The 16,104-nt window shown below is 39.4% G+C and overlaps 1 protein-coding gene across 11 annotated transcripts in view; it reads right to left on the bottom strand.

Moving 5' to 3' along the window:
• Positions 1-16,104, bottom strand: part of MECOM (MDS1 and EVI1 complex locus) — a 452,391-nt gene that overhangs the window by 49,741 nt on the left and 386,546 nt on the right. For 10 of the 11 annotated variants that reach the window (XM_067536644.1, XM_067536640.1, XM_067536637.1 and 7 more), the window contains one exon: positions 10,885-11,019. In XM_067536644.1, coding sequence (XP_067392745.1) covers positions 10,885-11,019 — 135 coding nt within the window. Of the gene's footprint in view, positions 1-10,884; positions 11,020-14,108; positions 14,904-16,104 lie in introns of those variants that run through there. The other variant, XM_067536645.1, reaches the window with a different exon arrangement.

Here is a 16,104-nt window from a genome sequence, read left to right as displayed (position 1 = left end):
AGCAAACACATGAAATCAAAGTAGAACATTCAAAATGATAGGGTGGCAAAGATTAAAAGAATACCCTTTGTAGGATATACATAAATTAATAGTGCAATGGTCCTAAAGGAGCCTAATTAACATCTGTGACGTGTAATGTGCATATATATTAAAAGAGAGAGAATATGTGACTACAATAGCAATATTGGATTTACTTGCTGAAGTTAAAAAGGTGACACAGCAACTCATTAATGGCACCGTGAAGCTGAGACCTAATGCGTTTTTAACTTCACTGAGTTCATTCTCAGTTGTAAGCAAACGTTTATTGTTCCTGAGAATGTGAGGGGTCCAACGGCGAGCAGCGCCAGAGGAAAGGAAGGTTCTGAGCATGCCTCCCTACACAGCTATGCTAATGAACCTCAAGCATGAGCCACAAAATCTGTTATTATAATCTTCTCTTGAGAAGATACTGCCAATTGTGACAAATGATGCAGGGAATTTGTATTGTGGACTTTGGCGCACCAGGGACCAGGTTGGGGCAACTAGACTCATTTGATCAAAGATTGAAACCCTTTTAGTAAAGCTAGCTTTAACTCCTGCAAATAAATCTGATGTCAACTTGCGTCCACTGAATATTTGCTTTAAGCAACATTTGTTTTTTCCATTTATTAAGATAGATGTATTTAAATCTGAGTCTTTTTTTCCCAGAAGTATAATGGTCTCTATGCATTTGAAAGGTAATATTAAGTTATAGACTGATGGGCCCAAGACAAGCCTGAGCTGTTGATCGACTAAGGGGTGAAATAATGGGTGCATGACATGGAGACTTGGGAATATCTGAAGACACTTCTGCAGTCCTTCTTCGTGCAACTTCCTTTGCCTCCAAATATAAGTTCCATAAGATTGGTCTTGAAGTGGAATAAATGTTTGGCATGGTGGATGTATAAATTGTGTGGCTAATGCACTGTACAATGCTTTGAAGACTGGCCATATTATGGCAGCATTTTGGATGTCATCAAGAACCTATTATTTCAATATTTGCTAATCTTTTATCAAGTGGAGTTTGTCAAGAGTTCTGCAGGTATGTTGAGACTGTGCATACACACGCACACACATACACAGAGGCTTTCAGAATGTATGACACCACATGCACTCAGCCACATTGCCCCTGGTCCTAGACAAGGTATGTAGGGTGGCTGAGGGAGTGAGGAATCTTCTATTCCCCATGCAAGGGCTAGAGTCAACAGAAGTTCCTGAGCTCAGGAGAGCCCAAAGGCTTCTTCTTTCTGAACCTGATCCAACTTCCACAGAGGACAGTCCATGCAACCTACTTTAAAGGAGCAGAGAGGAGGCAGGATCATGACACTGCAATGACCCGCACAGCTGGACCCCAAGGAATGGCACTCCCCTGGCAGACAGAACAGATAGGGGAAGAGAGGGCACCACTGAACCACAATCCTTTCCAGAGCTCTTTCTGGAGTGACACAGCTCTGCCCCAAATTGATACTCTCAGTCCACTTTGGTGTTTTTTGATTTTGTACTATGGTATTTAAAATCAGCCACACTTTTGAGCTCAGTGGTGCATCAATACCAAGGAAAGAACAAAAGACATAGTGCAGTGTTGCTTACTATTTCCTCCACTTGGTTTATGCCATACAGTGCAAGATATTTCAGCAGATCTTTTCCCTCATGGTTGAAAACCCAGGACACCTGGCCCTCATATGCATTTGAAATGGAGCTTGTTTGCACTGAAGTGCGATATAATGCATCAGCTTTCCTTGTAACAACCCTTGGTATGATGCGTATCCTTTATTGCAAACATGGTACACATGTTGAACTAATTAATGTATGTGTTCTGTAGCTAATTGTCTAGCCTGACCAAGCTGGCATTTTGAAAACAAACTGAAATACCAGCAGAGATTAGTCTCCATCAAGAAATGAACTGTCCAGCCTCTCTGCTCCCAGAACTCCCACTGACTTCAGTTTGAGTTGCGTGAAGAGAAGAGATGTAGGAAAATACCAGCAAAATTATATTGTGTAGATTAAGTTATGTTTCGATCTTGTGCTTGTAAAACAAAGTCCCCAAAATGGATCCAAATTACATTTTTGAAGCTCTGGAAATGAAAAACTGCTTTGCTATTTATTTAATTTTTTTTTTTTTTTTTAATTTCTGCACATGCAAAAAAAAAATTCCACTTGGTCTAACAATTTATATGCCAAATTGCATTCTAATGGGATTTAAAATAGCATATATTGAACCCTGAAAAAATTATTGTGCTGATAAATGTAATCTGGTTTTAATAGACATTCCTAATATTTTATGTAAATGTGTTTTATAAGGCGTTCGGGTTTTTTTTTCATTTTCTCCATTTCTCCAGCAAATTCTTCATTGCCCTGTACAAACAAAACATATTGGCTTGGGTTTTTTTAAAGCAGCAGAAGATTGGCTATGACAGAGAGTCTGAGGAGTCAGGAAGCCCTCTTCAAGGAAAGCTGATAGGTCATAAATTACTTTCAGACCATATCTATTTCAAACTGATTCTCCCTGCTCTTTAAACCAATAGCCAACTATATTCATAATGTTATTACTTGTATTTGGAAATGGTAGTAAAAAGTATATGGATTTTTGTACTATTAAGCCTGAAGATCTTTTTGGGTGAAATCCTGATTCACCAAAGTCAATGGAGTTTTGATTTCAATGGGGTCAGGATTTCATCCCTTGTGTTCATCAAAGCCACTTTGCAATCTAACTACAGCACCAGTCTTGCAATTTACAATATATAGGCACAGCAATCTGCCTCATAAATTGTAAGATCAGGGCCAATATGTTTTAGAGAAAGGCCCGACCTGCAAAGTCCAGATCAAGCTTTCAAGTACCCCAAAATTAGTGGTGTTTGGTTATGTGGTTTTGGTTCAGCCCATTATGTAGAGGGGGCAAAATTCTGAACCAGATCTGGGTTTGGACTTCAAACACCCCTCAAAGTTGGGATGTTTGAATCAAAGGTTTTAGTTGAAACCCATCTCTATCATTTTTTTGTCTGATTTGATTTAAGGTAGTATGTTTATACTGCTGACGCTAGGACGGGGCGGACCAAACTGCAATGCAGAAAAGGGAAATAAAAAATATAGTGAACACACACAATTTACTTTTAAAGGGATGAATAAGGCCTCATTGTTATGAATCCCAGTTTACTTTTCCTGGTCAGGCACTCAAAATTTTATTTATGCTTAATAGACTACATTTGGCATGTGTAAAGATGACAGAAGTGTGAATTATGAATGACCTTCAACCTATCCAGGAAGTTGTAATAATTGAAATAATAGAGAAAATGCACTCCCTGTGAAATCTGTAGAGAGACGACTATTTCAGGCGCTGCCGCCTGTTCGCTTTGAAGTTCACTGTCGATCCCTGCCTGCTCCAGTGAAATCTATACCACTTTGTTTGAATTCTTTATTTACTATCACATCATTCAATTTGCCATTCAGCCACCTAGGAAAGGTTTAATAGAACAATACCAGTTCAGGGGGGAAAAGTGACACTTAGTTTACATATCTGAACAAAGTCAACAGTTGATACGAACACATCTGTTGCCCTTGCTGCTGAAGAGAAGTTATATTCTGTTGCATCTGACTAAACCTTTTATTCTTGTACATGCAACAGCTTTGGAAAACACTGTATGTGTCCCAGTGCTAGTTGGGAAATTCAGATTTTGGCACAGACAATGGATGCTATTCGGATTTGGAAGCAGGTAGTCTGCCTATTTATACTTAAACTACATGATTATTGTTTTTTACTTTCTTATAGCTGTAGGAAGAAGGAGTTCACTATTTACATGCCCTGTACCCCACTGGCAAATGCACTGAATTGACTTCAGCTGTAGTAGAAGCTGACTATGAAAAAGATGGTGAAAAGGAACAGAATATGAAAAATGTTAAGCACATTGGTAGTCATAATAAAAGTCTTATAAGGTCCATTAGCCCTCTGCACAGAACCCTGTGTTATTGCTTTGGAATGGAAATCCTACACTACATTATCTGCAGTATGCTCCTAGTTGATAGAACAATGGGAAAACCTGCACTGAAAGTGTGAGTACCTACAAGATGAAAATGCAAATGTTATAAATTTCAGGTAAAGGCTGTGGTTTTATTTTTGGCAGTACTGGCCTCAAGCACTTGATCAGCACAGTGGGAGAACAGATCTGCCTATGGTACAGATGAAAGGATAGCTTTCACCTTCTCAAAGCAAAATAGCTCTTTAAAATAGCCATCCTTCAATTCACATTATGGTTAAAAACTGCTCCACTCCTATGTACACCTATGTGCATTTTTATCACTCAGGACAAAATGTTCAGTGGACATTAGCTTTACTTCATAAACTGATCACAAGGGGTGAAGAGTGATCTGAGCTGAGATTGTTGGAATACACTAATTGGCAGAAGAGATAGTCACTGATCCTACAGTCACTTTCTATGCATGATGTCCTTATACCCACTGACTTCAGCTGGAATTGTGTGTGTCAAACAATGATAAAAGCCTCTATGTGCAATCTTTTTTTTACTAGTGTCACAGGGCTAGAATCCTGAAAACAAAAGGGTATATTCTCACCTTAACACAGAAGGAAGTTGTGCGTAAGTATGGGACTATATCCCCTAAATCAGGGTAAGCAAGCAAATGCATACAGAATTTTTGAGCCCTGTCAATTGGCATTGATCATAGAATAGTAAAATGTTATTTCTGAATAAAAGTAGAACTTAGCCAAAAAGCAAAATAAATTAAATGTCCAAAACTAATAATAACTTTTACATCAAAAGCACTAAAACAAAATAGGGATTTAAGCTCATTAGACAATCTGAAGCACAAACTAATACATAATTCTGCAACACACTGTAATTAACCATTCAAAAAAGTCCAAATTACTAAAATTCAATTTCAGATCTTACGATGAACAACTAGTGCAGTTGGACAACAGAATTACGAAATATGAGCCACATCCATCTTGCCATACCCAGGCAAATGAGCAGTTGAAGTAAATCGATGTTTTGCATGGGTACAGCATATCTTACTGTTGACCTCAATGGGCTTTGACTCAGGCCCTTGGAGAAATTCAGCAAAAATCCATAGAAAACTACTCAATAATTGACTCTGCCTGTCCCCTACAGGGGTGCAAAGCAAGGAAGTGGGGATATGAACCTCTCTCACACACACCCTTTTGCAGCTTATGTAATGGTCAGGCCCTTCACTCAAAGGCTGTTCCCTCCTTCTCTCCTGGAAGTCTACAGTATCCCATGGAGGTGGAGAGAAGTGGCGCTATTCCCCCACTACTGCCACCTCCACACCGACTCACAAAGCAGGACCAGTACTGCAGCAGGAGTATATTGCACCCCCCATGGAGGGGTGTAATAACAGGCATGTTTCCCCTAAATACAATCGGGGCACTCAACCAGGACTTCTGCATCCCAGAGACTGAGTGGCTCCTTGTGCTTCCCCCAGGTGGTGCAGCTCCACAATGTCCCATTCAGTGGTGGTGTCAAAATGGCACAGCCTATCCCTGCGTGTTGTAATCTGCTTACTGTAATGAGCATCTCTCTAACCGTCATCATCCAAATCACACCAGCTGCATTTTATCATTTTATTTTTTTCATTGTAAATTCCAGTTCTCATCAAATGTCCATAGTCCTAGTGACTGGACCTGCATAGCCTCCCACAGAAAAGACACAGCGTGCACAGTGGCAGTGCAATTGCCCCCACAGTGAGTAATCAATGCGCCTCAACCCTGACATGGGAGGACCACCCTGGGGACAGGAGACTTTTTCAATCCCTCTATGTGCATTCAAAATCCTTGGCCTCTGCAAAGACTGGTGACAATGATGTCAATTAGATTCATTGTGGATTTGGTTATTGCACCTATATGATGGCCCAAACAAACCCAAATTCCTGATACAACTTCAGGGAAGGAAGGAATGTGTCCACCAATATCACCAAGACATTTCTGGAAGGATTATTGCTTTATAAAGTAAATCACAAAGTAGAACAATACATATCTCAAGTGACACCATGACAGAATTCTCTGCTAGTGCCCTACTGCCATTTATAAACCACAGGAAGAGGCAGAATCCTCTTGGTGAATTACTGCCCAGTATTCTCTCTGTGGGCAGTGATAATCCCCGATATTATTTCTTGGAAGTATATGAAGATTATTAAATAATCCATCATCAGCATTTTCTCAGAGAGAACTTGCCTTCTTGACTTCACTTAATATTCGTTGTTAAGGTTATCTCGGTAATATGACTTGTTGCAAATGGCAAAATTAATAATGACTTTACATTTCTGAAAATTTCATTCCAGTTTTAGGTCATGTGAGGAAAAGACAGCATGTTGAATGAAAAGATTACAGTGTATTATATAGATATATGTAAAATGTAAGGGAGTTTCACGTCCAGCATTAACTCTAAAGTAAGTGAAGAAGCAAGCTTGATGTAGGCTGCAAGGTAAAACAACCTAAGGACCAATTTAGCCATCGTTACAATGAGTGAGTTCATTTCAGCAAGCTTATAAGCCTGATCCAACTCCCATTAAAGTCAATGGGAAGACTACCACTGACTGCAATGGGCGTTGGACCAGGCCTTATTTGCTGAATAAGGTGCTACTGAGCATGAGGAGGCATTGCAGAATCAAGCCCTAAATAAATTTAGTGTAAATAAGCCTGCCTGACGACCAACAGGCAAAAACTTCACTTCACTGTATCATCAAGCAGAACCCACAAAACTATTCTTCAAATACACAACCCTTGCAGGTGCATATATGAGTAGGATTGTTTGAGAAGTGCAGAGATGCTTATGGCCACCAGTCTGTTATTCTCCCAGTTAGCTGTGTGGAGTGGAGCAGGGTCAGAGACAGTAACATCTGAAACACAAGGCTGTGCCTGCAAAACTCTAAGATGTGATCACATCAGATAAAACGTACAGCAATTCTCTTAGGACGTTGACCTTGTGCACTTTGATAATTGTTAGGACTGAGATACTGCTGGCTTTTCCGTCCTGTAGATATAACTGAGCATAATAAGATTTGATTTCAGCAAGAAAAATCCTCAGCAAACTAATCTTGAGCTATTTGGAATTTTCAATAGATAAAACAAAATGAATCTCCAATAACTGTGTCCTTAAGAAAAACCTGAAGGCTAAGCATAGCCCTCCAGCATTATATGAATATGCCTCTGTTGGAGGCCTGCAAGCAATAAGTTAAAAACAATAATCAAGAGCTTTAAGTATAAATAACACTGACTGCACTTTTTAAAAAATATTGTATTTTATAATTGGAAGATGACTGATCTCAGCTTGCTAGTGCATTTGGATATACTATAGTCCCCTAAAAAAGACATTACTATAGTTACTATTCTGTTTTCAATGGGATTTCTATGAAAATCTGTACTTAAAAATTACAGCTTTACTGGGATGCCAGTATTATCAGTAAGTCTAACAATTCTAATCTTTCTACAGTCGTTTTTTTAAAAAAATCAAGCTCATAAATAGAGATCTAGCAATAATAAACTCAAGTCTTACAAGATAGCAAAAGCTAGTATTAAATCTGAATTGATTTTAAGTTGAAATATACATTCTACAGAAATAATGGTGATAGGCCTCCTTGCAGTCCTGTAAATACTGTAAGCTCTTTGAGAAAAGAAAAAATGAAAGTGTGCTATTTGTGGAATTTATTATGCATGTACTTCTTGAATTACATTCTTTTAGGAGTGATTAGACAGGACAGAAGATAATAGGAGGACAGCAACAAGAAATCGTATATCAACTCTATTTAAAACCGAAAAGAAAAAAATACCTACACATACAGCCTTTAAATCCTTCTCCATCCCCAATCAAATGAAATATGAGTTGCATCCAGCATGCATGTTTTGACTGTATCCCACTATTATCGAGCTGTTCATCTAAGCAAAGCTCATTTATACAGTTATAAGAAGGAGCCCAGACCTTTTGTAAGTTGATCCAAAGTGATGAAACCTGACCTCAAACATGAATATGGGGGTGGGGAGATTTGTCTTTCATAAAGCCTAACATAGAAAACAAAAGTGTTTTTCTTTCTATTTTTCTTAAATTAAGAAGATTCTGCTGGGCGCATTGACTATGTTATAGATCATTCAGAGACTTATTTGAAAACTCTGATTCCAGCAGTCTAGGGCTCATACATGTCTTTCAATCAAGCTTGCATTTAGCACTATAAACTTGTGTTCAGACTAAGGATCGGAATGCTGGTAAATATTCTTTACCATTTCTGATAGCGTGCAATGTTTGCCTGTGAATTTTACAGGTGAGTTGAAGTAATTAGAGGTTAAGAGTTACTACTGATCAAGTGTCTCTGTCCTTGCCTTGGTAGTGAATAATATCTCACACAATGAGTGTGCTGATTATGGGATGAGTATTGCTTATTCACTAGATGCCAGGTCTTATTTCTTATGGAAAACAGAGTGAAACAACAGACCTGGAGAACCTCTTGAGTCAGCTCTTTCATCCATGAGCTCAGTGCAGCTTTCTCATATCAAAGCTGGACAGGGACCTCCTGACTTAACGGTCTTGCATCTATTATCTATCTGTCTGTCAACAACTCACTGATATATACTCTCAACCTTAACTTTAACTTAACCAAGTTTTGTGGGAGGGAGGGGTCTATATAGACAGACTGACACAAACACCCCCACATATAGTGTACACACAAATGCATATGCATGATATGCTTAAACCTGATTTTGTTGAGCACTTTTCATACACGCAGACATTTGCCATGTAATGTCAATTTCACAGTTTTATCTCCTGTTATATTTTATGCTACCTTTTACAGGTTTGTGCAGAGTAAAGAAGGAGGAGCTAACTATTGGAAGAGCTATTCAGTTTAAGATTCAAAAGTACATTTATAGAATTAATTTGTTAAGATATGCTCAGAAAATGTCAGAGGACAGTTACAATTTTTGTGGATAAATTTTCAGTGTTTATAGCAACAGCAATCCATTTTCTCTTGCTGACAGCAAATCTCACACAACATACTACTTGAAAGGCAATCAGCTTTTAATTTACAAATCTTGGCAACAATATTCTGTTAAAATATGGAATTATGAATAGTACAATACTGTGCAAAAATAAATAACAAGTCTCCAGTGAATTAAAAGAAATCATTGGCAGCAATACCGAAATCTCAGAAATATAAATGTTAAAAAAGAGAAACTTCTAAACTCTAGAACATCAATTTTAAAAACATCAAAACGTGTATGTGAATATGTAGGAAAGGATTCTGGTATATAGGTACAATGCATATTTTATTTACAGAATAACAATATCAACGTGAAGACAGTAAGCCGCTTTTATCAATTCATATGATTCCTTTACTGAACTTACCCATTTATTCCAACTTTTATTACATGTAAAATATTGGTCTTTGAGCTCAGCTGAGTAGTTTCTATTTTGCAACATGATCAAATGAATGCTCTGCATTCACATAATTGATTGTTTTTCTGTATAAAACGTATTGTGAATTTCAGAATGTATTTTTCATCTACCAATTTTATTGTTTCTTTAGTTCAACCAGTGGCTATGTCAAAAATAAAGTTATATCACGGTAGGTTGATGTATTCGACACGGCATGCATTTAATGCTGCATGTTAAAAGTTTAAAATTAAAAGAATACTTGATCGCAGTTTCTGAAAAGTTATTTATGCCAATTTTAATCAATTATCTTGTCTGATACACATACATAATCATTTAACGAAGTTGCAAATGGGAGACTGTCTGACATTCATTTTACCTATAAGGCATTTGATTGGAAAGAATGATTTCTAATCGAAGATTTGTGTCTTGTTTAATCTTTCCTCAATAATGTCATGGCAATTAAATAAACTAAAGATAATCTTTAAAATCCACCTGTTTCAATTAATTATCTGACAATGGAACACAGAGATTAAAAGAATCAAATGCTACAGATATGATACAGATATGAACATTTAAATATGAAATAAGAATTTGCTGTCTTCTACCCCTTCAAATTTTAGTTTCTTTAATGTTTTTACCCTAACTTCAGTCAATTAAGGCATTTCATTATGGTATTTGATAATCACATGCTTAAAGAAATCTTTCTTTAAAAAAAACCCCAAAAAAACCAACAAGTCCTCGAATGTTTTAAAGCAAATTGTTCTGTGATTTCTCTCCACCTACCCCAACCTTATTTTAAAAAGTATGAGGGACACTAATATTTCAATCCAATAAAAAAATTAATGTCTAACCCTGTAATAAGTTAAAAGAAAAATGTACCTAAAAATAAATGTTCAGAATGAAACTATTATTAGTTCTATATCTCATTGCATGAGAAGACATAATTCTATGCATGCATGCATGCATGCACAGGTATATTCATATCCATAATCATATGTATCAGAAATATATTTGTAAGATTTTGGTGGGGGATTGTTTTTGTTTTGTATCTTCACCTCCATTTTTCCATTAATTTCACACTAAATCTTTTGATTAACTGAAAGCACCAGTTTAGCCACCCAATTAAATTAGAAAATGAACTAGAAAATATTACTAATGACAAATGGAAAATACTGGTTTCATATGATATATATATACACATACACACACACACATATCCCCAACAATATATTCCCAATTATTATAGGTGTAAAATAAAAATAGTGTATTTTACAAAGGAGGGCATTAAAGTGAAAAAATAGGAAATTCTTATCTGCAGTAGCTGGTAAAAATGACTGTATTCTGCATTTCATATTGGTGTTTTACCTTGTATTATATCAACAAACAGGCCATAAAACATATTGTGGCTTGCTGTTATTTTTTCCACTGATACTATAAAGCTTTTTACAAACAAGTCCGGAAAGCACCCACAACATACCTGATCACTTATTTGACATGCAACAAGGTTGTGATGATCGTAGCATCCAGCAAACTTGATATACTTGATCCAGTTCCCTACATCTGGTTGACTGGCATCTATGCAGAACTTCACATTGCAAAACTCATCCAAGATCTAGAAGGAAGAATATGAAAGGGTAAATCTTTCAATTGGTGTAAGGCCACACTAATTAAAAAGATAAATCATGGGTCCTCAAATAAGCAAATGGATAATCACTTAAGCATATATTATTCAAAAATATGTTTCTCCAGTGAGACTTTTAAAATAATTGTTAGACCACATGCATATTAATAAAGGGACAATAAATGTCTTGTAAACATGTCCTGAAAAATGTTTACATATAATCAAGGTGATGTCTAATCATTGCTAAGGGAGAATATATTCATTTAGCAAACATCTGATTTTCTCATTTTATATAAGTGAATATTTATCTTTTATCATTCTATTTTAATTAAATATAATTTTTGTCTGTGAATATACACAACAATGATTAAGAATAGTATCTAGGGTGGTCCTCTTGGGGGTTGTGTTGTGTGTGTGTGTTTTGTTTTTTCTTTGTTTCAAATTTAATTTATTTTATGTTTGTAATAAATTCCATCCACTAAACTAAATGATGTTTAGATTCAGAGTTATTAATCTTGTTTTAATATTATGCTTCCCAAACCCCTCCTGCCTTTAACACTTAAATCATACCCCTTAATCGAAGCAATTTACAGGAGTTGGTTAATAATAGTACCCTCAATGCCAAACTAAAGAAAATAAATGAAAAACAATGTAAACACTCATGCAAAACATGGCACAATATTCCACACATACCAATACATAGTTCCAGTTATGCAGAAAATAAACAAATCTAATGAGATTGTTTGTAGACAAGTTAAAAAGGATGTTATATTCTAATATTATGACAAATTGCTAATAGTTATATTTGACTGCATATCATCATTTATCTGCAGGTTTTATGACTGGCCTATCCGAAGCTTTCATCAAATCCCAATGTATACATGAAGCTAATATTACATTTGGAAAGTCCTCCTGTTTGGCATATTCTATACTGAATATTAACCTATTTGTATTAGAAAACAGAGAGAGAGAGACAGAGAGAGAGAGAAAGAGAAGGAGGGAGAGAGAGATTGTTTCTGCACTTAAAGAATTTGTATTCACGTCAAGATCCAGAGCACTTTTGGCCTTCAAGTTGAATGGAAAGGAATCCGGGTATTGTATATCATTTAGTTAATGAAAACCTAAGGAAGTTTTTTATCAAAGACTAACAATATAGTCTAGCTGTACCCCACAACATCTCAGATTCATTAATTAAATGAACCCAGAAGAAAGCTGCTTTTATCTATGCCCTTATGAAGGTGAAAACTGAAGTTGAAGTTACATTTCCCTAGCCCTAGAGCAGTTTAACACAGAGTTCAGGTAATCTTCCAGAAGCTGATTCAGATCATTAACTCACCACAAACTTCAAGGGGACAAACTAGAGGGCACAAGGCAAGATGCACTATGAACAAGCCTTTTGGCCAGGAGGCAATTAAACAGCAACCAGTGTGCTACCAAAAAACATGCTCCAAGAGGACACTTTATGCTAACGAGTGTGCTGCAGAAAAAGTTGCCTTCTTTACTCCAAGCCAATTGCTCAGGCTAAAATAGGGGTGGAAAACTTCACACGAGTTTTTGTAAGTTCTTAAGTCTTGTCAGGACGCTTCATTTTAAGCATTACATCATTGTAACAACCTTGACCCTAAATCACAAGGTTCAGTATTAACGTGAATTCCCCCAGATTTAAATGCCACACAGCTGAGCCCGGCCACTGGGGTTTGATTTTGTCACACGGGAAGAAATCATCTCATTTCAGTTGCACGATATTGACAAAGTTTATTTCGAATTCCGCTTCCTTTTAGTTTTTTTTTTTTTTTAATCCGCCGCAGACCTTTAGGAAGCTATTTCAACAAGGGCTCCGATCCTGCATTGCTTGTGCACCCCATGTTCCCCACTGAGTCCAAACAGGAGTTTGGGGTACGTGGGGAAAACAGGATCAGGCCCTGATCATGGTAAAAGTAGGAGACGGTTGACTAGAACCCCAAATGAATAGAACAATATCCTCTCCCCTTTTCTACAAGCTTTCACAGAGTGATCTAAACAAAAACATTTTAATTTCGAAGTCAAGAAATAATTTGAATCAACTAAATTGGCAAATCCAGCAAAAAGGCAAGTTTTTGGTTGCATTCTAATTCCTACATTTAATTCGTTTTAGTGTTAACATTATTTCAGCTGCTACCGTCAACGGAGAATGAATACAGCAGATTATGCGTATGGCCAGTCCCAGTTTAATGCCAGCAGTTCTTCTTGAAGGGTTGATAGCATTTCCAGTGGAAAATTAGATTTCTTCATCTCACAGCCACTATGATTTAACTTTTTTTCTTTCCCAAACTCCTGTGAATGGCTAAGTCATTTTCTAGGGCGTTCGAGCTCCACTTTCTCCAAAAGACAACAAATGTTTTATTTAGTTAGGGGTTTTCTCTGACAGGACCAGAGACTTTTAAATAAAACAAAATTGCAGGAGTGATTTCCCACCCCTAGCCACCCTCTTGGCTGCTTACACCGAATTTCTGCCTTTTCAAAAAGCTACCATTGCCCCGAGGAGCCTTTATTTGCTTGTCTTTATTTCTTTTTTTTTTTTTACACGCGTTGCCCTTTTCACACACGCTTGCTTTTCCTTTTGTTTTCCGTTCGGGTGCTTGCAAATGGATCTCGGAGGGGAGCGTGGGTAACGACTCCGCAAAGCCCACGGAGCTCCGGGCTCCAGCGAGGACCTCGCAGCCTGGGGAAAGGAGGAACTTTGCCGAAGGCAGAAGCTGCTCGGCTGCTTTGGCCAGGAATCTAGGGTTTTGGCAAGCGGCACCTTCTTCTCTTTCTGGCTCCCTGGGACAGAGGGAGACAGCCAGACAGACACCCCTCCTCACCCCCACCCCTTACACACACACATCACCCCCTCGCCCCAGAGACAGACACCAGCAAGCTACAAGGAGGGAGAGAGAGAGAGAGACGCAACCGCCCTGAGAGCAACAAGGAAATCACAAGCCTGAGCGGGGCAGGCGAGCGCAAAGGGGCCAGGCAGCGAGTTCCTGAGCCAAGCCAGAGCGGCCGGCAGGGAAAGTGTCAGGGTGGGAACGACGGGTCCGTTCGCACGCTGCTCTTACCTTCTGGCTCCTGAGCGCCGAGCGCAGGCTCCCGTGCGCGGGGAGGGGGAGGGGGGGAGAGGTCCTTCGAGCGGCTGGAAGTCAAACCCAACAACAAGCGCCCGCCGTCGGTCTCCGGAGCGGGTGGGCAGCGGGCGTCCCGGGGCGGCTGGCGAGCTCGGCGCTCTCCTCCACCATTTGTTGGGAAGTTTCTCTCTCCTCGCCCGGAGTTTGCTGGGGATGGGGTGGGGGGATGGGTGTCGCGGGGGGGCGGGGGGGAGGTTTGCTTTAACGATGATTATTTATTATTGTTGTTGTTGTTGTTGTTTCTCTTTTGCAAATTCCTCCCGGCTCCCCCCATCACCTTCCCTTCTCTGCCCCTCCTGCTCCTGTCGGCTGCTGGAGGGGAGGGGGGGTGGGTGTAAAGAAAGTTATCAAGAGGGGGAAAAAATCCCACTTAAAAAAAAAAAAAAAACTTCTTTCACTTCTCTGCGGGTGATCACAGGGAGAAAAAAAAAGTGCGAGTGTGTGCTGGCGAGGGCGGGGGTGGGAGGCGATCCCCTCCTCCCCACACTCACTCACTCACTCACTCCTCTTCTGAGTCTGTCCTGAGAGCTTCTTTCTCAGCCGGAGTGTCTCCCTCAGCCCTCCCCTCCCTTTCTCTGTCTTTCTCTTTTTTTTGCAACCCCGCACACTCAGCTGCCAGGGGTTTCCATTTCATGAACTGTCTCTTTAAAGAAGATCGGCCCGGCCATCCACAAAGAGGCGAGAGGGAGCTATCTCCCCCTTGCAACACAGTGGTCGGAAGCCAGACAGAGGCTCCTCTTTCAGTAAATTTTTAAAGTGACAGCAGCCTCCTCCGGCGAGAGAGGTCACGAAAAGGTCGCCAAGACAGGAGTCCTATAGGGGCAGGCTGATTACGGATGCACCATCCCCTTGAAACATGTCGATTCCATCCGTGTAATCAGCAGCCAATGGGGAGATCTGGGGTGGGAGGATTTTTCTTTCGCAGGAAAAACCTCGCCTTGTTTCAGTGTGTTCCGAAAGTGCAAGTGTCTCGGTGTCTGTGTGTGAACGTGTTTACTCAAGGAGCGTTTCACAAAATCAGCAGCCTTATTCTTCCTTTTTTTTCTCTCTCTCTCTTTCTGATGATAAAAGCCAGCAGCAGCAGCAGCAGTCACTCCATGGCATGACACTGAAAACGTTGATTCCCGTTTTTTTGAAAAAAAAGCTGCTGGGCTGCCTCCGCGTCGCGCTACACACCCGGCACATCTATAGGGCATTTAGATATTGGGATCGCCCCCTCGCCCTAAATTCTGCTCTTCCCGACAGGAATTGTTGTATGTCCCCGTCCCCCCCCCTTTCCTCTCCCGCTCCTGGACCCACAGACACAAGCGGCGCGGAATTAATCACTACCCGGTTCTGTTCTCAAAAGTTCTTCAAATCCGACTTCTCTTCACGCTAAAAAGCACCGTGACTACACCGAGCACCGAATTTGGTCTGAGAAAAAGCGCCCTGGGTTTATAAACCGGTGAATTTGCCATGAGCTAGTAGTGCCTTTCTTGGTATATATATTTTACATCTATCGAAAAGAAACGTGCACAGGCTTTTCCTTGTGAAAAAAATAAAACGGAGCTTTTTTCAATATGGTTTTGCACTTCACAATACAAACCCTAAACATCCTGTTTTGTGCCGGCAGAACAATCGCTCGATTCGGACTCGTTTCCTAAACGATCTGGATTTATTTATTTATCCGGTAACAAATCTCATGAATGAAACTGGAGGGAGGTCAGATATTTGGACTGGAGCTGTGGAGGGGAAGGAATCGATATCGAATTAACAATCCCAGAGATGAGATCTCTTTGAGTTTACACGAACGCTCCAACCCCTCGAAACTGCAGTGACTTCTAATTTTTTTTTTAAAAAACTGGAATCATAAATATACCAACAACATAAGGCAGCAAACTGACCCATCCCGGCCAACAAAGTTGGGCGTACTATCTCCCGAGGTTAACTA

Source organism: Emydura macquarii, unplaced genomic scaffold, assembly GCF_026122565.2.
Source record: "Emydura macquarii macquarii isolate MOO-44397 ecotype Brisbane River unplaced genomic scaffold, CSIRO-AGI_Emac_v2 contig_3603, whole genome shotgun sequence".
In the NCBI taxonomy this organism is placed as follows: Eukaryota; Metazoa; Chordata; order Testudines; family Chelidae; genus Emydura; species Emydura macquarii.
This window is presented reverse-complemented; position numbering and strand designations above follow the sequence as displayed.